Source organism: Taeniopygia guttata, chromosome 2, assembly GCF_048771995.1.
Source record: "Taeniopygia guttata chromosome 2, bTaeGut7.mat, whole genome shotgun sequence".
In the NCBI taxonomy this organism is placed as follows: Eukaryota; Metazoa; Chordata; class Aves; order Passeriformes; family Estrildidae; genus Taeniopygia; species Taeniopygia guttata.
In genome coordinates this window covers 65,477,480-65,503,081 of record NC_133026.1, presented here as the reverse complement: position 1 = coordinate 65,503,081, position 25,602 = coordinate 65,477,480, and the positions used below count along the sequence as shown (strand labels likewise).

General features: G+C 40.1%; 1 protein-coding gene across 1 annotated transcript in view; it reads left to right on the top strand.

Annotated features, from left to right (window-relative positions):
* The first annotated feature begins 340 nt into the window (after positions 1 to 340).
* ELOVL2 (ELOVL fatty acid elongase 2) overlaps positions 341 to 25,602 on the top strand; it is a 48,696-nt gene continuing 23,434 nt past the window's right edge. The window contains 2 exon segments of the mRNA NM_001245548.1: positions 341 to 389; positions 24,445 to 24,508. Of these exon segments, the coding sequence (NP_001232477.1) occupies positions 387 to 389; positions 24,445 to 24,508 (67 nt within the window). The 5' untranslated portion in view covers positions 341 to 386.

Sequence of the window (25,602 nt, the reverse complement as noted above, 5' to 3'; positions counted from 1 at the left end):
AAATACGAGTGCTGGGCCACAGATCAAACCCAAGCTGAATTCAACAGATTCAGTAACCCTGTCTGCTCCCAAAGTGGCCCGACAGTGAATGAATCTTCCCGACAGAGTAGATTCCAACAAAGGCAAACGCCAACCATCTGCCATGACAGCTGGGTGGGTGATGGCATAGCACCACAGAACCTCTCCTCCTGCTCCGATATTGCTCCCCACCGCCTCCCCATCCCTCCGCTTTGCTCTGCCCTCCTTCGGCGGAGCCCCGGCCGTCCCTCCCGCCCCGTGCCCGCCCTCCCCGGGCCGGGAGGAGGCGGTGCCTTATAGGGCGGGCGCGGGGGCCGCGCCCGCAGAGCCGCGCCGAGCCCGGCGATACCCTGGACAGCGCCGCCGCCATGGTGAGCGTCCCCCCGCATCCCCTGCATCCCCTGCCCGCACACGCCCGCATCCCCCCGGGGCTGCCTGCCTCCGGGCCGCTGCCCTCCCTCCTCCCCGACCCCCGCTCCCCCGGGGCTGGCGGAGAGCCCCCGCTCCCCGCCCTGCCTCCTCCCCCGCCGCTACCCCCGCTCCTACGGGCCACGTTGGGAGCGCGATTTTTCGGGGGGAAAGGGGGGCATGGCCTCAGATGCCCCCAGCCCCACGCGAGGCACCCGAGCTGCCGGCGTGGGTCGGGTGGAGTGCTGAGCTTGGGCATTATAGGGAAGGAGGGAGGAACAGAGGGACCCTTAGGGAGCGGGGGAGGAGGGATGGGGGAGAGGGAGCCTCGGGGACACCCGCACAGCACGGGGAGCCGGGCGGCGTGCGGGGACAGGCACGTGGAGGATACCGGTCCCGGGCGGCGGGAGGGATGGAGCAAGGGATGCCAGCGCCTGGGCATCCATCTCCCCGCCCGGGCCCCTGCGCCCTGCCCCGCTCCGAGCAGGTGCATTCTGCTCTGCTCCGAGGTGTGTTTGAACGCGTTACATAAACCGATTATTCGCGTTAATTTGTTATCTTAACAGAAGCTCTTGCTTTAGAACTCTTCCTTTTTTTTTTTCCCTTCCATGTAATGAATGAACAATGGAGTTTTAGATTCTAGTTCAGCATTTAAAAGAGTTGAAGTGGAACAATGAATTCACCTCTTTAGTGAGCAATGCCGATTCCCCATAGCACATTGTGTCTTTGCAGTCATAGTAACTTTCCCAAAGGGGCTTATCCTGTTTATAAACAGCAATGCATTAAGTGTACTGCCGACCTTACAAAGTAGGACACTATCAAAGAAGTGTTTCATAGCCTTAAATTTTGAGGCACATTGGGATGAACAATTTGGCAAATCTTGTTGTATCAGAAGCTTGAGACATGATTAACAACAGAGCCTAGTTTTTGTTTTATACAATTTAACAACAAAAATACTTTTTTCCCCCCAAAAAGTCTTTACATCATATATAGTAAATTCTGCCTTCCTTGAACAAAAGTCAGTTTGAACCCTTCCTTCCTCCATAAATCCAGACTTGAATAGTCTATTCAAATAGTCATTCTATGAACTAACTTCAGTCCTCTTTCTAAAAGTCATGTATCCACCTGCTGTCAGTCTGAATCTGTTTCTCCTATATATTCTATTTGCCACCAACTCGACTTTGGGATGCTAGATATGAAAAGACCTGAAATTCTGCAGTAGTTTATGCCGTCTGAACCCCGTTAGAGTGACATAATTGAATTCCTATTTCCTATCAATTTGGAATATAAACTCAAAAGCTATGACTGGCTTACCATAGCTGCACAAAGCCTAAATTAATACTAGCCATTGGTAATGTTCTCCTTGTGTCAGAGGAAGAAGGTTACAAAGATACCAGTGTTGCAGAAAGTAATGTACATTATTTATCAGTAATTGGTACAGGTAATACCCAGGTGCTCAGGAGTACTGAGGCAGCTGGAAAGAAAGGTAAAATACTCAGAACTAGTTAAAATGTTTCATTTTGAATCCTTCTAGGACTGAGATGAAGTCAGTTGTACTAGTGCAAATCAAGGAAGCATTAATTGGTAACATAGGCATTGGCAACTTCAAACCAATGGAAATTATATCTGAGACCTACACTTAACCTGTTCTTTCTGTTTCCTAGAGCTGTTCAATTAACCTTGACATTTTTCTTGAAATGGCTGGAAGCAATAACCAGAAATCACCATTCAGAGCCACATGTGGGTTTGGATTAGCAAATTTTACACTTCTGTATGTCCAATAATCTTAGTATTCAAATGTTGCTGACTTTTCCCAAGCTTTGTTACTCATACATAAAGGCATTCTGAAGAAAAAATTGCCAATTTGAGAAAGTCCTTGAATTGATATAAAGACTGAAGGTTACTTTGGCTCTGAAAGTTGGAAAGAGTGTCCTTGGAATAATAGTTACTGAAACTAATACTGAGCTATAGATGAAACCTGTTGCAATGATGCTAATGCAGGGTTAAAAGTTACAGCACATCGATTTCTAGATGGACCTGGAGTTTGGGGGCAAGGGGTTATGGGGACATCAGAGTATACACCAAAGGTATCAGGAGCAAATGTAGGACAAACAGATTTTTGGCCCAAGCAGTGGGAAGATTGACTAATCATTTCCTTCAATAGTATACAAATAGAAATAAGCAGGTTTCTGTTGCTAGTGTCCTTTAAAGTCAACTGAGAGCTTTTTCATCATCCAGAGCGTTCAATAATCGTGATTATTTGTAGAAAGTTGCATCAGAAAACTTTTTTGTCTGTTTGTTTTGAAACTACATTTTGCTGAAGCAGCAAACCATTGCCATCACAAAGCATTAAGTATTTCCTCATCATCCTCACCGTATGAGGGCAGCCACAGTGGCTTGGTTCTTCTGTTTATGTAGTTCACTGCAGCTCTCCTTGCTTCAGTGAATCTAGGTCAAATTACACTGGCTCAGGATTTGGCTGCACCCTTGAACTTTAAACCGATTACATATTTTGATTTGTCAGTGTGTTTTCCATGGGGTCAAATCCCACTTCCATGGAGTAAGAGGGTGTATAACATTGCACAGTCATGGCAACTTATGCTTACCAAGAAACTAGTAGCACTAAGGTAAGCATAAACATGAGGACTGTATTTAGATATTATAGATACTGTGCCAGTATCTACCTCTACAAGAATCCTGTGGTAGAGGGAGAGACAGAAGCTAGAATATGCCTTTCATTTCCTTTAGAGGCTTTGATACCCCTGTAATCTGAAGTCAACACAGAAAGACACCTAACTCTGCTAAGCATTCATAAGCATCATGGCCACCATATCAGCATATGGACCTTAAAATGGGCATATACTGAAAGCAGAACATACTCAAAAAGCCCTAGAGAGAGAGCAAAGAAAATGCCTCTTCTTTGTTGACAGTGGCTAAAATCAACCCGTGTCTCATTGTCCATTGCTGTTTGTTAGTTTCTCTGAATACTGCATCAGAACATTGCAAAGACAATGTTCTAGCCCCTGAACAGTGTCATGCAAATTGCAGGAGAATGTTTTTCAGCAGAGATCAGCTCAGCACAAATACCTGATGACACAACATCCAGTGCTACAGCACCCACAAGATCTCTCCAGCTCCAGCAGAGTGAAGAGGAAGCAGACTGCAGCAGCCCTGCCATCCAGAACCAGAGCAGGAAGGCAGGAGTTTGCCAGCTGACATAGAATTAATAGGCTACAAGAAAGCATGCTGAGAAACTGCATATAGAACAGGAAAAATAGGCTCTACTTGCATAGAAATTCAAGAAGAGACACTGAATCCTTTTGCACATGGTGGAATTGATTAGGAAAAATACCTTCCAGGAACTGAAGTAAGAATCCACCAATTCATTTGCATAGTTACAGATGCCTGCTTACTAAAACCTGCATGCTACCCTTCGTGTTGATCCCTCTCATCTCAAGGAAGATCCTTTGATTCTGGAAGACTGATCATTGTATCTTCATTACAAGCAGTCTGACCTGTGAAAAGAATCACTGTCCTCTTGTTCATCAGGCATTTGATTTTACATTAATTTAACTTTATAGCATCTCTTGACTTTATTGAAAAAAAAGGCTAATAATAGGCAAACACTTTAAATTTGAACCTCTGACTCAATCACCAGTTGGGAAAAAACCTGTAATAGTATTTTCTTGAGGTATTAGTAAAGTCCAAAGTAAGGCAAATATAAAGGGCTGGTTTATTCCCTGATCCAAGCAAAATTCAAGTGTAAATAAATAGAATAATATAATCATTCTTCCTGGTGCTTTCATGCTATGCTATATGAGAGTTTTGTTAAACACTGCCTATAAAACTGATTTAAAAGCTGAGACATTATTAAGCCTCATACAAACAGAGTCTGAAGTCTGTATTCAATGATAAAATAATATGTCACAAGTGCAGTCTGATTTGTAATTAAAGAAGGTAATGGAGAAGGGAGGGAAATTATGAGGATGGAATGAAGTGTACAATTCCTTGTCCCAGCCAGAGAGCTGCTGGGATGAGCCTGCCTGGTGAGGCAGTGGTGGAAAGGTACAAGGAGGATTGCCCAGGTGGACAGAGAAGAAATACCCTGGGATGTGCAGCTCTGTCACATTATAAATGCCACACTCCAGACTTTGAGCACACCAAATTTATCAGCCAATTTGTGAGAGCCTGGCAACAGTGGAGCTTGTAAATCCATTATCTGCATACACCCTCCATTGCTTGCCTTCTCATATGCTAAATACATGGGCCACAATATCTGAGTGACTGCATCTTTACCATGGGACTGCTGCACAGCTGACAAGTAGAGTACAATATGAAATGAAGTGAATATTTATGATTTCTGTGGGGCTCCTTATCTACCTAACAGCAAAAGCCACTTTTAGTTTTTGAGGAATATTCAAATTCAGATTTAGGAGGGTAATTAGAACTCTACATCTTCAAGAAATGACAACATTATATTTGCCTTAATACTGAAAGTACTTTGACTTGATGTCAGAGTCTAACAACAACAGAGTGATAATTTTAAATATTGAGTTAATGTAGGTAATGACTTTTAAACTGCACTGAATTTCCCTTTTTTCGGTCAAAACTGATTGTGATAAAGTGGTAGAGGTCAGCTCCCCATACTGAAGGAAATCAAACCCTCTCTGGTAGAAATTTGTATACAAAGATATGTAATTAGAGAATAAAAAAATTAAGATCATTAAGTTTTCATCATTGTTTGGAGAGATTTTGATTTTTTTCACCATAAGGAGGACAGATATGGAAATGAAGCAAGAAATAGTTCATATTCTGTGTCATCATTTGAAAACCAAACACAGCAAGAAATGAAAATTAGAAGTAGGGTGACCAAGTTCCAAATAAATATCCTAAACCCAAGAATTAGGAGCCACAACCAAACCATTCTTCCCCTAGTTCTTAGAGAACCTCCTACAGGATACTAGCCAGTAGTCAATATTCATGACGCTTTTTATCCAGCAAAGACAACGTGGTGCAGCAGCCTAACAGGGGTACTGACCTACACAGATGATAAAAAGTCTGCAGCTGTTGTTATTTCCTCTATGTGACAATAACTGGGGCAGTTTACAGACATTTTGTATCATTAGGGCATTACCATGCAGCACAGTCATTAGCATTTTTATTCTGAGGAAAGTGTCAGTCTGGGTGTTTCCATGGTGTAATGGGTTTAAGAGTCTGGGCTTTAAAATTCCAGTTGTGTGTGGATTAAACTCTAGGATACCCGCTGTTGGGGCTGATGGAGAAAGGGAGCTAATTAGCCTGTGCACCCTCTTATCCTGTGCCAGCAGACAGCGCTCTGTTATTTGAGTTTTATACAATTTTAAGGTGTCCTTGGAGTTCATTAGGGTTCATTTAGGGTTTTAGAAGAGTTAAATTTAGAATTGTTTTGGAGAAGAAGACATATGAGGACTTACATGTTTTCTTCTTTATTAAGCTTGAAAATCAGCTGTCATTTTCTCTCCTTTTCCAGTCTTCTTTAAACATGACTGAAGTCCAAAACATGAATTAGCATTTGAAATACAGGGTTTTGCCCTCAAGGTTTTAAGGGAGAAATGGAAGGAAGAAAAAAAAAATTAAGGACCACTTTGGTGAAGAAGATATTTCCTTCGTTAATTTTTGTTTTGTGTTCTCAAGTGACACTTTGGAAAACAGGCATCAGCTTCTGTTTCCTTATTTCCTTATATTACACTTGCATTTTCACATCCAACTAGAAAAACAATACTGTTTCTTGCATTTTTCAGTAAGCATGGATAATACTGCTCCAAAAAGCAAAGTGCATTCAAATTGGCAAGGAATAAATGGTTGGCAAACTTTTTGAGAGTGATTTCCTTGTCAGAGAATTGGCATGTCTCTTGGTAATGCAGTTCTGAATATTACTATCCACACCTGCTTTCTCTCCCATGGCTGGCTGCAGCCAGCCAAGTTACTTCAGCTGGAGTTTAAAAGATTTGCTGTGAGGTTGTGCAAGTTCTGGTCTGATAAGGAGTTGCTATTTGTGTCAAAATCATGTTTTACTGTGCACATGGTGCAATTTTTTTTCAGAGTTTGTCATAGTCCATGCAATTCCAGGGGTAAAAATCATTACATCTTCTTTTTTTTGTATTTATATGCTTGTCAATTTATCATTAAAATATCATCATCTGCTAAGTAATTTACACAATTTTCATTATGGCTGGTTGCTCAAAATTATCCTCCTCCCCAAATCCAGATGCTTGTGTGATATGAAAAATATCCCATGCAAAATCCCATGGGATATTTTTTAGAACCAGCTGCATCTGTCCTCTCTGCTGTTGGTGTTATGTGTCCTCCCAGAGTAGCATTTCAGTGTTGCTTTGCTGTTACACCAGACTGTACTGTGGATTTAAATCTTAAAATCAGCCCTTCTTACCTAGGAGTACCCAGTTACCTTGACTTGACTTCTTTCCAAGGCATATCTTTTAATGTGACAGAAGAGTATGCATGAAGCCAGACAAAACCTCCATATTTTCAAGTTAATGGAGGAAAAAGAAAAATCAAATACTTAGAAAACAAGTGTATCAGAAACCAGTTCAGATTAGCAAAGTCTTTGTAGGTTCCTTTCTTCTTCCCACTTCCCGTGGCTACTGAAAGCAGAAATGAGAAACGTCTTCCAGCCAGCAGTGATCATCACTCTCACAGTAGTAGACAGCTTATTTATGTGAGTTACCTAAGAAATCCAAATCTTCTTCCAAGAATTAGGTACATCCACTGAAAAATGTGTTAGAAGAATCTGGATTCACCCTTAAAAGCATTATTGGAAAATCTTCCTGTTGAAATACTGGAGCTATTGGCTTTATCTGGCAGCTTGACGATTAAGAACCATGAGAAAGAACTGCTCAATCAGTCCTTCCCCAGAACCAGAAAAACGAAGTACATCACATCTCTAGTTTTATAGCATTCTTTTCAATTTCCAGGGCTTTTTTTTTGGGCAGAAATTTAGTTACATATTCTGTCTAAGATTTTTTTTATATGTGTCAAAATCATCACAGGATCTTCAAGCTCTCCTTTGGAAGCTGAGATACAGCTTGTGATTTCTTGGTGCTGAAACACATTTGAAACTTGTCTTTAAAACTGGCAATTTGTGCAAGGCAACAGATGAGGTAGCATTTAGCTTTATTGTCCTGCAAAATAGAAATACCTCTCAATTTCAGTAAAAACTGAAATGAAAACCCTTTGGGTTTTATGCAGTTATTCTTCCTTACTGCTGTAGACTTTGTAATCCTGCATTTTAATAGTATCTGCAAAAACGCTTCAAAGATAAAAAGCTAGATAAGAGTTATTTTGCTTACAATAACTTAAAGAAAAACCAAAAAATATCTCTCATAACCTACCTGGAAAAAAAACCCACTTTTTTTTTTTTTTCCATTTTGCATTTACTAAATTAGCAGCATAATTTTATTTTAAACTTGGGATAACTAAAATGTCCCTCTTGGACTGCATTTAATAGATTTTTTTTTCACAAAATAATTTCTTTGTCATCAATCAGGAAGTAATGTTCTTCTGTTTGCCAGACACCTTTGGGAGATGTCAGAATTCTGATCAGAAAGTGTTTTGATTGAAAGGTACAAAGTTGAAAGCCAAGACAGAGAACAATGTCATTAAGACAGGTGTAAGGGAAAAAAAGACAGCACTATCCTATTTTCCCCCCAAATGTATTTTCCCGAGTTTAAAGGAGTGTGAGTGTTTCAATATTCTGGCTTGTTAAACCTCAGGTCTTGCTGAAGCTTGACACGCATTCTGCAAGCACTTAATAAACCTAACATCTCCTGAGCACTCAATAGGATAAGGAACATCCTGATCAGCTGAAAACAAGAAACCCATACTAGTCCCCTGGTCTTCAGCAAATTTGGGGTTTCATGTGTTCTTGCTTCTTTTACAAAGGGGTCCCCCCCACTGTTCCACCTCCAAATATGAACAGCATTGATAAGACACTGGTGTAATTTTAATTCTCAGAGGCTTTTATTGGATGCAAGAAGGTGGTTGTTTAAGCAAAGAGGATACAATATTATCCAAATAATGAGTCAGTGTCAATTAAGAACACTGAACTCCATAACAAAGAAGAAAGCAACATGAGATGATTAAATACCTGTGACACTTTATTCATCAATCCGTCATTAGATGGGGTTTGAAAATTTGTTACCTGAAATGATCATGCATTTGACTCCATAAGCCATTTTAGGGCATATTTTGATCAATACACAGCTGATCAACTCCTCAGGTTAATACTGCAGGTAACTGAGTTTAAATTAGAAAAGAGACATATGCACAGTCAGAATGAAGGAAGCTTTAGATTTCAGTTAGAACCCTCAAATAACACAGTGTTTATACCTAGCTGGGGAAAGTACCAGAGGTCATCTTCAGACATCACCTCCTGCTTTCTTTCTTATAGCCTTCATAAAAGAAATCATTCTAAATAGGTGGATTTTCTTTAAAATCAGTGATACTTGGAATTATTTTATTTTACCTGCTTACCTAACTCTCACAACTGTCACACATTTACTCCCTCACCATATTTATAGATTGCATCAACTTAAACAGAGGTATATATTTCTTGCTATAGTTGGTTTTCCAGGGGAAAGCTTCTTAGCTTTTTTGCCTAAAACATCTTAGTACTATATGATATTAAATAACTAGATTTACCATTAGTACCTTTGCCGCTCTTTCAGACAATGCATTTCACCACCAGACAACCATTCTGTGTCTGCTAGTTGGTTTTTCTCCCTTAGTTGGTGGTTTTGGTTCCTTTTTTTTTTTTTTTTTGAGTACAGGAGATTTTCATTTTATCTATTTCTCAGGTTATCTGTACAGAAACTTAAATCAGCCACAATGCCATCAGTGCTGCTTCTAACTTCTCCTGTAAAACAAACGTATCTATTGCATTTACTTGTAAGAAGTTGTCATCTCTTCATATAGTTATTCCTAACTTGTAAAAAATTGTCATCTCTTCAAGTAGTTGCTCCTAACAACACACATATGATGCAAAGTAAGAAGTGATGATTATCCTTGGAAACCTAAGCTGGTGAGGATATTCATTTTCTGGAAAGCGGTACTTGATCAGTGCATGTGATGTATATCAGGTCTCGGATACTTCAAGCTGACCTTGCCAGCAACTCTGTTTTTCTCCCACCTGCTATCTGTCCACTACAGAGCAGCACTGAATCTCATTGATGCTTAACTACCAAGGCATCCAAAATTTTTCCAAATGATGTCTATTTTTATGATGGCTGTTTCTTCTGAGGAGCAATTGATTCAGTCTGGATGGATGTGACAGCCACTGCGGTGCAGCGCTCTCATGGAGCTGTTATGTCACATGGAAATTCCCAACTTCAATGGTGCTTGACTTTCCAGGTCAGCTTAGGCTGATCCTGTCAGATGATCTTCCTGAATGCTGAAGAAAGCTAGCTGTGTGAAAAGCCTCCACCAAGAAAGCTGATCTTCTGGACAAAATTACAAAGGCACAAGATGTATTGCAAGAGCAGCAATGCCCACTGAAGTACTGCATGTTTTCTAGTCGTGTTTTCTTTTAGAAATATTATTAGATACTGTGACATGCTTACCCTTCAGAATTTTTTGGGCTTTAATTTTCTTCTTTCAGTCAGCAGTTACTGGTAAATGGTAACTACCATCAAATGATAAATTAGGACATAAAAGTCTATTTCAAGCTTGAAACCTGCTTGATTTAAAATCTAAGGTACAGATTTTAGAAGTAGGTACTTTTACTAAATTTATTTTATTCATGCTTCTTTCCCAGAAGAATTTACACTCCCAGCTGAAAAGCTTCCTGTACTGAGTTTTGTGTCTGCATTTGTCACACAGCAGTTAGACGGTTTTGTACATGGGTAATGACCTCGAAGTGAAATTGAAAGGCTTTGCATGTGTTGGAAGATTAAGGCTGAAACCTTAGAAGCTGGGATGTGAACTCTCTAATCCTCAGCAGCATGCTACAAACACCTCCCCCTCCTTCAAATTCTTTTCCTTCCCCTTTTCCAACTTACATCCCTATAAATAGCTCAGGAAAGCTTCTATCCATTTGGGCAGAAACTACAAGAAATGGCACAGCAAATGACTTCAAACCAAGAAAAAACATTTTTCTAGTAGGCAAAAGAACACACCCAAGATCTCCTTCACCCAAGCTGTAAAATCAAGAACAGCTGAGTGCTGTTACTTTTAGGGATGTGGCTAAAGCAGGATCAAACATGACCTATGTTACCAGTCCCTGCATGGAGAGCAACAGACAGAAAACATGCACACACATACCTCAAACTTAGTTACCTTGCCAGAGTCCTGCATTCCATGTTTTCGAAGAGAAATTAAGATACAAGTGCTCAACTGGTGGCAGTGGATCCAGTGAGTCTGGCCAAGGGCACTGTTACATCCGTGTGGAACTCTGCTGGTCTCTCCAGCAGCCAGCATGGCATTTACCCATAATGTGTTGGGTTATAATTGTGCTATGGACATGCTCCCTCATAAATCTCCTGCCTCTTCCAGAAGCAGGGGAATGGGAATTTGTCCTGGTTTAATGTCCTTGTATAATTCAACAACTTGAGCAGGTTAGACAGAGTATGTATCAGGATAAGTTTTGCCTTTTGACAGGTACTTAGCCCAGTTTGACTAAGTGTTTATTGGTGCAATTTTCCACAAAGGAAAAAGCTGGGCAGAATTCATCTTAGTAGATTTAATGTATAAATAAGACACTCAGTAGAGGGTTTGAGGAAAAAAATCAAACACATAAGCATTATTATAGATGGGCTTTTGTGGGTTTTAATCCCACTTTGTTCCTTTCTGAGCTTTCTGAATTTACAGAGGTCAGTAAAAGTCATAATTTAGAGGTATTCATTTTAAATATTCTGGTTTTACTGTTACAATGAAAAGTTTAAAAGTATGACTTTAACTTCTAGATTGTGTGGATTTATGGAAACGAGAACTTGGTGGCTTAGTTCAGTAAAAATGCAAGGCAGAAGGGGTTTGATTCGGGGAATCTGTACTAAAATAGTCACTACAAAAGCCAGCCAAACATATGAACACCTCTCTGCTCCTGTTCCAGCTGTGCCAGCTCCCAGGCACACAGCACCATTCCTTTGCTGCAGGTCACTCACATGAACTTGGTACAGTGTATTTTAAGAGCTCCAGTTTGGACAGTTTCAATTAACCAATCCCTTTATCTGAAAGAAGTAACAGCTGTAGAACCAGCAGTGCCAACAGCCCTGCAGTGTCATTCCCAGCCCAGGGGAAGCATAGCTGAGAAACCAGTGCATGGCAGCCCAACTCTCCAGCCAGCACAGTAGCTTTCATGGTACTTAAAATGCCACAGATGTTTAGCTCTGATTTAGTTTTTCTCTATGTTTATGAGGAGTTCAGGGCAGTTAAATAATTGCATCAACTGGAGACTGTTTCACTCATGAGGATGAAAGTATTTTCAGGACCATTATTTGTTTCTGAAATGTAAGGTATCCTATGTTACAATTTTCTATGTAGGCATGGAACCTTTCTATTTAAAACAAGCTTCTGTGCACAGTCTCTAGCTATTGCAACTTTAAAGTACTTCAGGAATATGAAATTAATAGTGAATTTCACAAATTCATAAGATATTGCCTATATGTACTGTAAATGGTTAAGTGATGCAAACAAAATTTGCTGCATTTCATTAATTTTCTTACATAAAGTACCTGTAGCATTTTATATGTTAGAAGTGCATTCTACTTCATACATCCTGACAACGAGACTTTGTAACTGGCTTGAAACAAGTGTTAATTACATGTATGTAGGGAGCTGTCAGTTTTTCCAACATCTCTTACAGTTTTCCTTTTTTATTTACATGCTTCAGAGGCTGTATTCAATCTTTTACCACTCCTGTCCTTGGCAAAAGTGTGTCTATAAAGGGAATTAGGACTGCAGGAAAAAGTCTGAATTAAGCAATTATTTAGTTAATATTTTACAAGATGAGTTCTTGACTTACAGTTTTTTGAAGGGCTTCTGACAATTGCCTGTCAAAGATTACAAGATGTAAAAAGAACCCTAACACTTCATTTAATTTTTATATGTTTACATTTTAGTACTTTATTTTAATTTAATTAAAATCTGAAGAGAAAAACACACAGCCTTACTTTTAAGTGTGCCTAGGGGAACTAGAAATGCTACCCACACAGATTTTTCAAATACTCCTGCCTTGTCTCGCCTGCCAGCAGACAAGGATCCCCCAGCACTGGTATGAGCTGATTAAGAAACTCAGGCAAAACTGTTGAATGGGGGAAATCCCTAGCCAGGGAACACATTTTATAAAATCCTTTTTGATCCCCCTGCCTCTATCACGAGGGGCAGGCAGTCCCTTGCACATTAATCCCTGCTGTGGGGACACAGTTGCAGACATTTGGGACAGCAACCAAGAAACCTACTTCTTTGGCATAGAGTGCCCTTTGTCCTCCTGCACTGCCAGCATTGTGGGAAAATCAGAGCTCTTGCTTTTGGGTTTTTCTGGGGGGCTTTGTTTTAGTTTGGGGTTTCTTTAAGGTTCTTTGTCCAACAAGCCATGAGATTGTGTGCAGAGGCTGAAGATCTATTCATCTTAGATCGTGAAGTTTGTTGCGGTAGAAAATGAAGTGATTTTCACAGTACTAGAAAGGATATGTTGTCAGCTTGTCCCTGTTTCTTTCTCCAGAAAAAATGATCAATTGTTTATGCAAAGCACAAAATAAAGTCCTGCATGCATTTTACTAACTTATGGAATCAGCTTCTCAGCAGCAACAAAATCTGACTGCAAAAAGTGAGGAAAACAAACTTATCATTATATGGCATACTGAGAAAACTGAGCTGCCATGTAAACTTGTTGTAATTCTCCTCTGCCATTACATTTGCTCCCTGTGCACTTTTGGTTTATTTATTGTGTGGGTCTAAAGGTAAAAGATGCAAAATCTTTGCTGCAAAAACCATGTAGTAGCACATGTGGCAAATTTTGGGCACTCTATACCCAATATATATTTGGGGAATATTCTGTTCCAAAACTAAATAATCTGGTAAATCCAAAGCCTTAAAAGGGTGATTGCCTCCTTTGTTTTAGTAAAATTATTTTCCTATGCTTCTCAAAGCAGCTGGCTGTCTTGCTCCTATATAAGGCGAAATTGTATCCTGGTTCTTCAGATACAGTTTGGTTGGGCATCCTTTATCAAGCCAAGTTGTTTGGAAGCAGGTAAATTAAGCTGTTCAGGCTTTCACATTGCTGATGTAAAATAAATTCTGACACTGATCTGTCTTCCCAATGCCTCGTAAAGTCAACAAGAGCTGAACAGACAATTAAGAAAGCAACCAAAACAGAATTAACTTCCGTCTAAAAAAACTCATTGGGGTTCTTTGCTTGTAACTTTTAAGACCTGCCCTCTCCAAAGGAAACTTTCTGTTATGCAAACCAGAGCCCATTCCCAAGGATTGTTGCTTTGCTTGAGAAAGTGATGTATTCACTCAGGCTGTTGGAAATATGCAGAATTTTTAGCTACTGTTTCATTTTTAACTGATACCTTTTTTGTTTATTCTCTCACCATCACATATTCTTGTCACATATCACTGTCAGGAATTATGCTCCAGCTCAGGTCATTCTGTCATTTTAAATGTGATTGTTAGAGCAAAGGAAAATGAGGTCAGTAATTGCTACCATTTTCTTGGGAACTGGCAGGCCACATCTGAGGTCTCCCTAGAGAAATCTTCTTTAATTACAAGTTAAGCTGATGTTCCCCTGTGTAGCAGGTAGAATTGAGCAGGATTACTTTTAAAAGGATTGCACTGATCTGCTTTGGTGACAGTTTCATTTTGAAATTCTGACAACAAGCAAGAGGATGGATTATAAAGATACAGTTTTTGGGAGTGTACATGACTGACAGATGCTGCAAATAGGGCCACAGCAGAAACTCTTCCTTTTTACTCTTCTTTTAAGGCCATATAAGAGCTATTTTAAGAGCTGAAATTGACTTGCATTATTTTAGTGACTACTTAGTATGTTCACAACAAACAGAGCAAAAAACAGTTTGGGAATTATAGAAGGGAAATAATGCAAACAGTCATTCAAGAAAGGGGATTTTTCACTTGGAGACATTGTGACCCTCAGCCTTTGATAAGATCAAGAAATAAAAATGTGTAAAGGGCAGAATGCTTTCAAGCACTTCAATTATGAAAGGGTTTTGTAAAATCAAGTAATTATTAATGGGTTCTTAAATCACTTTTCTGCTAAGCCATGCAACTGTAGTGCAGAAACCTTCCTAATTCCTTTTCCTTGTACTTAAAAAACAAAAAAAAACCAAAAAAAAAAAACCCAAAAAAACCCCAAAAACCTTGAACAGCTGATTAATTTTGCAAAAGCAATTTATCTCACAATAACTGATCCGACAGTAGTGTGACTGGTAAAACAAGTCTTGCCTCATTTTATGTGAGCAGTAATATTTTCTATGAATACTAGCAGGTTGCATAGTCCAGAAACAAGACTGATGTCAGAAATAGCTCACATACTTACAATATTTTCACTAAATTCTTCTGCCTCTTAGTGCTTTCTCACCTGTGGTATTGATGGTGTTTTAAGCGGATTTGAATCCTGACAGAAACCATAAAGCAGCTATTCCTCCATCCTTATTCCCATGTGTGGGATGAGCAGGTTCAGTCCTGAGCAGGACTACAAAACCAAGTGAAAATAGACCTCTTGTTAAACAAAATTTAAAATCCCAAACCAGAAGGAAGATAAATATTAGTGCCCTTTTATCAGAAGTGAAAAGTCTGGAGTATGTTGGCTCCCCAGCTGAAAACAGCTGAAACGCTCTTTTCCAATGTGAGTCACCAACCATCAACCCGCAAGTGATCAGGCTTGAGAGAAAACTGTTCCTCCAGCATCTCCTGGTTGTCACACAGAACTGAGGTGCTTGCAAAGTGCCTGCTTTTGACAGCAATCCCCAAAGCCAGGCTATCCATTTTCAGGAGTTTTACACCAAGTAAAGTGTTGCACAGCTCACTTCTCAAATGTAACTGCACTAAAGTAATACATGCTGGGCTTTGGGCTTTTGTCATGCATTATGATAAATTTGTCAGTATGAGGCAGAACTTCTGCTTCACTACAGCTAAAATCTGGCATTTTCAGAGAGCCATAAGAGCTCTCTTTGTGATACGACTTAAAACTCAGACTTTGTAGGAACAAGGGAGAAATAGAAAGCAGGGTATTTTTTGTTAGGTAGGAAGAGAGAATGAAACCATGAATGCAAAGCTTTTACAGTTTGATCTTCATTTTGTATCTCAATTTTTTAGAAAGGTGAATGTTAGGAGATCCAAAAGTAAATTTAATTTTATTTCTTTCATTGCATTGGGTTATTATCCATTGCGTTTTCCCTTATGTGTGAGATAATTTTACCAATCCCTAAGCTGTTGCTTCAGACAAGAAGCAGCAGGAAGGGTTGTCTGTAGATTCACACATGCAAAAAACCAAGAAAAAAAATCAGCAGTGAAGGTGGATATTGCAGCTGGATATGAGAGGGATTACAGGTGGTGTGGGGCGTGTGCCTGTGCTGTGGTTACAGCCATGAGCAAGATGGGGTGCAGTGTTGTTTTGGGGAAGACCAAGCACAGCAGGTCTCCTTGGGTCACTGCCATTCTGAGGTGACCAGCCAAAACCTGGCCTGGAGCTCAGAGACCTGGAGCAGAGCATGCTTGATGTTTTGGGGGCAATGAGCAAGCTCAAAGGGATCTGCTTCCTCAGGGTAAGGAACGCTTCTACCCACAAGTTGTTCTCACAAGTGTCACGTGGGCAGCAAGGCAAAGGCTCTGCCTCTAGTAGGCCACTATTTCTCTTAAATCTCTCTGAAAATAATTCTTAGAGAGCCATTAAGATGCCTAAGGACAGGTTGTTAAGAGAGCCCTGTGCTCTGACTCATGTGGAAGCCACCCAAATTCACTCCATAGAGAAAAGTTTCTCAACCTTCAAGACTCAAAGTCATCTGCTTCCCTTTCACCTGAAGGAAAGATAACACAGGAACAGATACTGAAGGATGGGGTTGGCTTTCTGCCACCAGCTGCTTTAGCAGAAAATGCGAATTTTGCGAGGGGAGGTTTGTGCCAAGTCCCTTCTGGACTTGCTCTTTTCTGTGGTAGTTTCTATCTGCCTGTGGGAGCTGATGGTTTGACTCTGCTGCTTCTCCACTGTCAGCAATGACAGGGGATGTTTGCTGGCTCCACAGATCCTAATGTTCTGGTCTGGTTTGGGTATGGAAACACGCACAAAAAGTACCATTGGCACAAATGGAACTGCATAAAGGTAACATTATTCATTAGAGACATGGAATCTGCATGGCAACTTGGTTTAGGTGCATGTTTGCCAAAAGATCAATTTCAAACTCCCCAAAGTGCAGAGGCATATTATCAAGAGGAAAGATTTCTTCTTTGAGCAACCTGGTCTAGTGGAAAGTCCCTGGCCATGGTAGGAGGGTTGGAACTAAATGATCTTTAAGGTCTAACTACTCTTCTACCTAACTTGAACTCATATCTGACATATTTTTATGACTATCTTAACTGCACATCCCCCTGATTTTCTGAGGGTAGTCAGCTATTACCACCATCAAAGAAAAGGGAAGCATTGGAACTGAAATAATTCATCTCAACATCTGGATTGTAGTCCTTGCTGTGACACATACTTAAGTTTTCCATAGGGAGACAAGAGCTGTAGTTGCAGAAAAGTAAATTCCAGAGTTAACTGCTAGTCTGAGTCTCAGGGCAGATTTAGAATGCAAGCTGAAGGTCCACTGACAGATTAAACAGAGAGCAGGTGTGAACACTTGTATCACAGGCACACCTGGCATGCTGGCTGCTGCCTGTATCCAGGTGTGTCTGCAAGGGGAAATACTTGTGTAGGTACCTAGCTCCAGAAACAGCCACTGGCAACCAGAGGGAAGCAGCCACAGCTGCTCAGCTACCACCCTGCAGAAAGGGAGCTCCAGTACCCTCTTCAAGCCCATCCGTCTCCACAGTGCAGGGAGCCGGATCACAAGGTCTTGTGCCTTGAAAAAGAAAATTAAATATCTCCCTTGGGATGACAGAGCTCATCAAGACACCTCAGCATCACACACCACAACACTACACCCCATACATCTTGGATGTCTCAACTATTTCTTGAAAGATCTGTTTGGGTAGAGAGAACACAGAAGTAAATTGAAGATGAAATTAAATTCAGCTTGCCAGTGTGAGGAGCATCTTTCAGCATGTTCCTAGTAATTTAGGCAGTCAAACATTCTGCTTCAGGTTTGATGCAAATACTACTAGCAGCCTCCTGCTTCCCTTCAAGCACTGCTAAGCCCTGTGGTAAAATTTCTCTGGGCAGCAATAAATTAAGAGAATCTGAAGTCAAGCCAACTAGACTGCTCAAATGCCAGATAAAACCTCTGGTGACGTTTAGCTGTGTCTTTCCATGCTTACGAAATTTCACATCCATTCATTTTTTTTTAATCAGAAATGGCTAGCCAATCTTCTTGTTGAGTAATCCACTGAAAATTGCATTTTCTTCCAAGCAGTGTAACCTGAGCAGCTACTCAGGGAAAACCTGCAAACCTGCCTTCCCTTTGCAGCTGCCTTCCCCTTATCTTTACATCCTCAGTAACACTATCATCAACTCAGCTCTCTCTTCAGTGACTAAATCAGCACAAGAGAAGGTGTTCAGCACTTCTGGCTGTAATCCCTTTTCAAAGAGCTGTTCTCCATTCCCTTCAGAGAAAACCAACCTATTTGATGAATCAGTTCCCCCACCAATTTGCTTTGTCAGATAACAAGCAGACCTGCAAGCTCCCAGACTCACCTAGGCTGCCAACCCTCAGTCAGTCATTTCCAAATAAATGCAAAAAATAACCCTGAACTGCAAAAAAAAACTGTCACAAAAAGTTCTGGATTTGGTAATATCAGCTGGGAAAATATCCACACATTTGCACATATGCATGCAAGCTTTAGCAGTGGACTGAATCATATATTGCATAGTATGAAAAATTAATAGGAGTAAAATATGATCTGGTTGAAAAACACTATCAAATTTTTTTTTTCAGACCAGACATGACTCTCACTAAGACCTTCTAGAAATACTGCATGTTTCTCAAACATAGGCTGTGCTATTCTATGCTACCTTCAAAGATGCTCTTGAAGTTTTTAAAAATAATTTGCTGACCACAGTAACAACATCTTTCTTTCTCGGAGTGCTTACAGTTTAATGTGAAAGCCTCTATAAGAAATAGAAGGAGAAAAGAAACATACAAAGACCATTCATTTTTTATTTCCTGTGCTAAAGCTGGAACAACCTTCTTTTATTTTTTTACACAATACCATATTTTTCAGATATTTTTGTATTATATTAAAATGTATAACACAGCCTGCATTTCCAAAACAAAGATGCAGCTCTCTCTTTTCTTGGAATTCTAAAAGAATGACCATATATTTAGATTAAGTAGTTCACACATAGTTCTTTTCTTAGCTATTCTTGGCTATTTTCTGTAAAGTAGGAGCATTATCAAATGTTGTCTGCATATTATATGGGCATCTTTCCAGACCCAGACCACTGGCAGGACTTCCCTCATTTCCCTTGGCTTCAGTCACTTCTGTCACACTGAATTACATGCCTTTGAAGGAGAGATGGAAGGATTCAGGCAGTGAGATTGTGACAGCAGCAAAAACATTTCCCATGGATGTGTCTTATGTTGGCAAAAGAGCCCTTTAGTCAGCCCAGGTTACCACAGGGGGCCGTGCTGCTCCTGGGAGTTCTGGCAACACCACTCTGCTGGGTAAGGCTTTTATGGCACAGCCCCTAATCCTGCTCAGTCGCCAGAGCGGAGAGAACGTCCCAGAATGTGGGACGCAGAAATTACCATGTCAAGTAAGGACTCCAGTTTCTGTTTCTTCAAATGATTTGTCTAAAATGCTAATAAAGAAGATCTAAGATTATGTCTCTTCTAGCTACTTTTTCCCTCCGTCCCAGTGCATCCATGGGACACAGCAGCAGTGTCATGCCCCAGCTAGTTGTGTTTCTCTCATGAGCTCACTCCAGATTGTTCCTACTCTCAGTGAGGTTATCTAGCAGTGAGATCAACATATTAAGCATAAATTACACAAAGCAGCAGTTTATTGCCAGCTCCTGGATGTCCTGCCTCCCAATTTCATTGAATATCTCCCTTCTTTTGAAGTACAATTCACAGAAACATCTGTCTCACCTTTCTGCCTTCAGCTTCAACTTTCTCTGCAGTTCATATATAAGTCCCTAAATAAGTGCTTTCTTTGGGTATTTCTTTTTAAAAATTATATGTATCTGTTTCCCCTACAGATATAACACACAAATCATAGAAGGTAAAGATGATAAAAGCCTAGAAGGTTGTCTGAAGCAATGGAGAATTGTCCCTCATTGTACAAAAGTAATTTTAAATGCTTCAAGCATAAAAAGCTAAACAATTTAATCTATAGGCAGTTCTGAGTTGGACTCAACTTTGCTTCATTTCATCCGCTATTTCAGCCATTCTAGAGCCAACACTACCATTTAATCCTTATTTGCATATTTTAATTTATGCACGGTAGCATCTATGATCAGTTTCTTTAAACATGCTGCTAAATTTGGATTCCTTCCAGTACTTCACAGACACTATGTACAGAGCAGAACTCTTCAGGGAATCAAGGAAAAATTGCCATTTAAATAATAAAATAAATAATGTATATATTTTCAATCAGAGTAGTTTAAAATATCACTGTTACTTCCAGGAGCTGTATCAGAGAGCAGAGACTAGCACCCATTTCCGCTTCTTCTTTGAAGTCTGAAATCTTGTTTTGTACAGAGGATTCTAATTTCTATGTAGCTGTGTAAGAAGAAGCAAATAATTATCTCAGATTTTTGAGGCACTGAATGACATTCAAAGGTATTTTTGACAAATCAAAGTTATTTTGATATCTGCCCTGTTTAGATAGCATTTACCTCATTTTTACATAACTTATACTACTTTTGCTAAAACTATTAGAAACCCAGTAGCTACTGGTCTCTCAGTGAAGACCAACACTTACAAAGATATATAACACTTACAAAGGTATATAAACGTATAGCAAGTGATAGATTTTTTACATACCTGTTGACTTTGAAATGTGTTTTAGGTGCAATGACATGAAAACTAATTCACTTGTGTGCACTGTGCTACCTATTCACTTACCTACATTTCTGTGCAAAAATACTGAAATATCTCATTAGAGACATCTCTGTTGCTTTATCATCATCGACTTTATACTCCCTCCAGATCTTTCCGTTTGGGTGATTTCATTTGTTCAGATAATCTACTGTCTTTTTAATAGATTTAGGTAAAATAGATCTTCCACAAATCTGCCCAAAATCCTGCCAAGTAATATATATTGCTAATACCCAGAGCAATGTCCTGTACAAAAAAAGAAACAACATGAAAGACATATTAATCTTTAGCCTTGTAACCCAAATACCTTAATTCATAAAGGCTATTACAGTGATTTGCCAGAGAGAAGTGAGTTGTCTGAGCACATGGATTTTTGGGTTTATTTGCTTTTCTTTAGAAATGTGAGAGATCATGCTGAGCAAGACATTTGAACCTCATCTGCCCAGGGGTACTATTAAGGACATGTTCTAAAACCCAGAAATACAGTATAGTCTCTGTAGTAGTGTTGACAGGAAGGTGTCAAGACTAGTCACATAAAATTACCTACCTTTTTTAAGAATTTCTTTTCCCAAACTATTACTACTAGTTTTAGGTATATAAACAAATACAATTTCTATAACAATCTTACAATCTATATCTTGTAAACTACTGTTTCTCTTCCTCTAAACTAAAATAAGCTGTGCAATGTTGAAAGAGAGGCAAAGACTGAAATATCCTTCTTAAGAAGAATATTTGTTTCTCTGCTGCACCTCCTAGAAATAGTTCTACTCTCAAATTACCAATGAAGGCTAACCAGGCACTGAATTTTTGCAGTGCTAATTAAGATAGATGGGAACAAGGTTATCAGCTGGTACAAGTCCTCACTGTGTCATTTAAGCACACTCATGAGGAGGTAGATTTAATTTCAGACTGGCTCATCTACTCAGCATGCTGTCTGCTCATCCTAACCAGGTGTAAACTGTTGCAAGTTGGATCAATGAAGACAGTAACCTGTGTTGGGTGGGAGCGACGATCTGATCTGCTGGAGGGTGGGAAGGCGCTGCAGAAGGATCTGGACAGGCTGAATCGAAGAGTTGAGACCGATGATGTGAGGTCCAGCAAGGCCCATGCAGTGCTACAGGCTTGGGGCAGAGTGGTTGGAAAGCTGCCCTGCAGAAAAGGACCTAGACCAGCGGACAGTCAGTGGAATGTGGAATGTGGAATGTGGAATGTGGGGTAGCAGTGTGCCCAGGTGGCCAGAAAGGCCAGTGACATCCTGGCTTGTATCAGCAATAGTACGGCCAGCAGGACCAGGGCTGTGATCATCCCCCAGAACTCAGCACTGGTGAGGCCACACCTCGAATCCTGGGTTCAGTTTTGGGCCCCTTACTACGAGAACAACACTGAGGTGCTGGAATAGGTCCAGAGAAGGACAACAAAACTGGGGGAAGGGTCTGGAACACAAATGCTATAAGGTGTAGCAGAGGGAGCTGGGGGTGTTTAGCCTGGAGAAAAGGAGGCTCAGGGGGACCTGATCACTCTCTACAGCCACCTGAAAGGAGGCTGTAGCCAGGTGGGGATCGGCCTGTTCTCCCAGGTAGCAAGTGACTGGACAGGACGAAGTAACCTCAAGTTGTGCCAGGGAGGTTTAGATTAGATGTTAGGAAAAATTTCTTCACTGAAGGGGTTGTTGAGCTCCGGAACAATCTGACCAGAGAAGTCACAGATTTTATCACTATCCTTGGAGGTATATAAAAGACATGTAGATGTGGCACTCAGGGACATGGTGTAGTGGTGGAATTGGCAGAGCTGGCTTTACAGTTGGACTTGATGCCCTAAAGGTATTTTTCAACCTAAACAATTCTGTGATTCTTTTCTTTTATTCTGCTCTTTCTTCTTAATATCCTACAATTCCTGTTCCTCCATCTGTTAGAAGCATTCGGTACCTATTTCCATTTCAATGCAGCTGAGAATAGGTTTGTCTACAGTATTTTAATATAAAACGAATATACATGGTGTTTTACTTTGTTCTGGACATGTAAGATTTGTTAATGAAATGTAAAGCATGAAAGCAAATAACTTTGCATGCTCATTCCTACAAGTCACTCAAATTCATTACAGTATTTTTTCCAAAGCAGTCTGTTAAGTCCAACCACAAAGCCATTAAGCACAGGAGTAGGTCTGTTTCAAATTAATGCAGCAGGTGGGCACATCACAGACAAGCAGCAGTGTGGCATTTCCCAAAAGGGAGTATCATTGTCATGAAATAAGAACAGAACTACTGTATAGCTCAAGGGGATAAAAATGGAAGCAGATTTTTGCACAGGTCCCACACCTAGAAATTAAGTCACCTCCTGTGACAGAAGCCATCATTAGGCTGCTAAAGTAATTGTCTGAAATTCAGAAAATACCTTTGTTTATGGGCTGTAGCCAGGACACTTAAAAGCTAGTTTAATTTCTTCAGTGCTGTGAAGTATGAAAAACTTTTTTGTATCGTGAATCATCAGTTTCTTTTGAAGAAATCTTTTTGTTTGTTTCAGTTTTTTGTTTGGTTTTCCTTGTTTAGAATAATATATAATTTTAGTTTTGGGTTTTTTGTTGGATTTTTCTCCAAGAAAACATCAATGCAGCAGCATCTTACAGAGACAGAGGTTTATAGCCTAAGAACCTCACGTTACCACATGTTCACACAAAATCTGTCCACTTTGAACAATTCGAGGACCAAAATCAAGAGCAGAAGAAACGTGAGAAAGGAGCTTGGGAGTGTCAGGAGCTTGTCCCTGCCCAGATCACAACCCGGTCAGTCCCAGTAAAGGAATGGAGAGGCCAAGGTTGGACCTTCCAGTGTGCAAATATGGTTCTTCACATGGCAAATCTCTTAATGGTGTCTGCAGTCCAGGCTGGTGTGGAGATATCTGGCATTCAAAGGCACCACACAGCAGCTCCTGCCCTGCACTGGGGCTCAGCACCACTCTGTGTCTCTCTCCTCAGCCTGGCTGCATCTTCTCAGTTCTTAAATTAATTCATCAAGCACAGTAGGACACTGTTGGGAAGACAAGAGGAAGAACCTGGCTGACCTCCGGTTGTGGCAAGGAATTGTTCAGGCACAGGCATGCAGGAAGCCATTGCCCAGAGCTGCAGTCTGGGAAGAAATCATCACATCCATTTGGGGGAATGACTGTGTAGGTCATGGCTTAGCTCCCAACTCAGTCAAAACCAGACACAGATTTGCTAAACCTGCCATCTTAGCAGCTTCATTGACTAAGACCTCAAAACACAATGTCTCTGTAAAGTTACCCACCTCTTCCTGCCACCCGTCATGGCCTGAACTTCATTACTGGACCTCTAGGTTCTTCTGTAGGCTTGCTTTACAGGAACCTGGGGCCTGGTTTAGAGAAATCTCAGTTGTCTCACCTTCACTTAAATCACTCAAAGATTTCCTTCCTTAAGTGTAAAGCATTGAGATATTCAGTTGAAGAAACATAATAAAAACAAAGAGGCATCTTTATTAGGGTGAAAACTACACTCATCACAGAGGGATTTAGTGATACTTGCTGATTTTCATAAACCTTAATTTCCCTTCCTAAAGAGTTCTGGTTTGGGCAGTGTCCAGGAATGAGACCTGTATAGTTATCTAGACTACAATCTGCCCTAAATTAATTTTTAAAGAGGTTTGGGGTTTTTTTCTGTATACATGATGTTGTGTACCTTGGAAATACTTGTGCATAACAAACTTTTTTCAAGTTTATTGGAGGTTTTTTTAAAATCATATTCTCTCTGCAACCCTGAGATAATTTCTTTTCCACATGTCTTTTTCCATATTTTTTAGGAGACCCTGAAAGCTTTTGATCGGGAAGTAAATGCATTTGTGGACTATATGTTTGGACCTCGAGGTAAGCTGCTCCACTTACAGGCCTTTAATGAAATAATACTTCTAGAGATTACCACCCAAAAAACTTCTAAAAAATTTGCTGAGTAACTTATTATTGAAAAATGTAAACTAGGCAGAATCACAGTATTTTCAGGAAGACACCATTATTGTAGCAAATCTATCAATACAGTGATTTATGATTCCTTTGTTTCTGAGAATATCAGAGAAATTCAATTTTCCTTCCTAACATGGAATAAAAATGGATCTTTCTGAAAGTGGAAGATCTGCTTTGGGACTGATTGTCATTCATAATCCAGTTTGTTTTGTCCAGCTACTTATTAAATTACCTAATTCAGAAGGATGCTTAGAGCAAAAGCAACCTGAATGATCACATCCAAAATTTCAATAAACCAATAGATTGGATGGGAGAACAGATGCATCTTTTGACTTCCTATTATTGCTTTTCTGGAACAGTTTGGACAAGAGTAACTTAAAGAATTGTAGGTTGGAGGTGCCTCATGCTTTGTTAGGATTGAAACGAGTAAGTAAAAAAGAAACCAAACCTAAAATAGGTCTGCAGATGAGGATGAAGCATCAAAGGCAGGGCTAAGAGAGCCAAGCAAATACAAGAAAAGGATGAGACAGGAACTTAGACAGGACACAATCTTCAGAGTAGGCCCCTGCAAGTCCACCTTGCTGTTGATAGGGCTGGGTTTCATTTCAGGAATTGCCTTGCAAACTTTTACCCATAGTTAAATCCAGAACTGCTGCTGTGGGGATGGATGCATGATTAAGGATTCCCAATTTTTTGCAGTAAAGTTCTCCATGTCACGGGAACAGTTCTTGCTTAATTGGAAGTAAAAGGGAAAGATGTGTTCTTAAACACCAGAAATTCTAATTTTTCTTAGCTGGCTGGCTGGCTACAAAATCTTTTCCATCATATCTTCAGTAGATGTGAAGTTTGAAAGAAATATTTCCAGTGAAGAAACACTGAATAGCTTGGGAACTGCAGCAGCAGAAGTGGTTAAAGCAGAATAGGTTTTGTTAATGGCTTCTATAATAGCACATTTTAATATTAACAAAGAAATGTGATCAGAAGAACAAAAGCGCTACTTT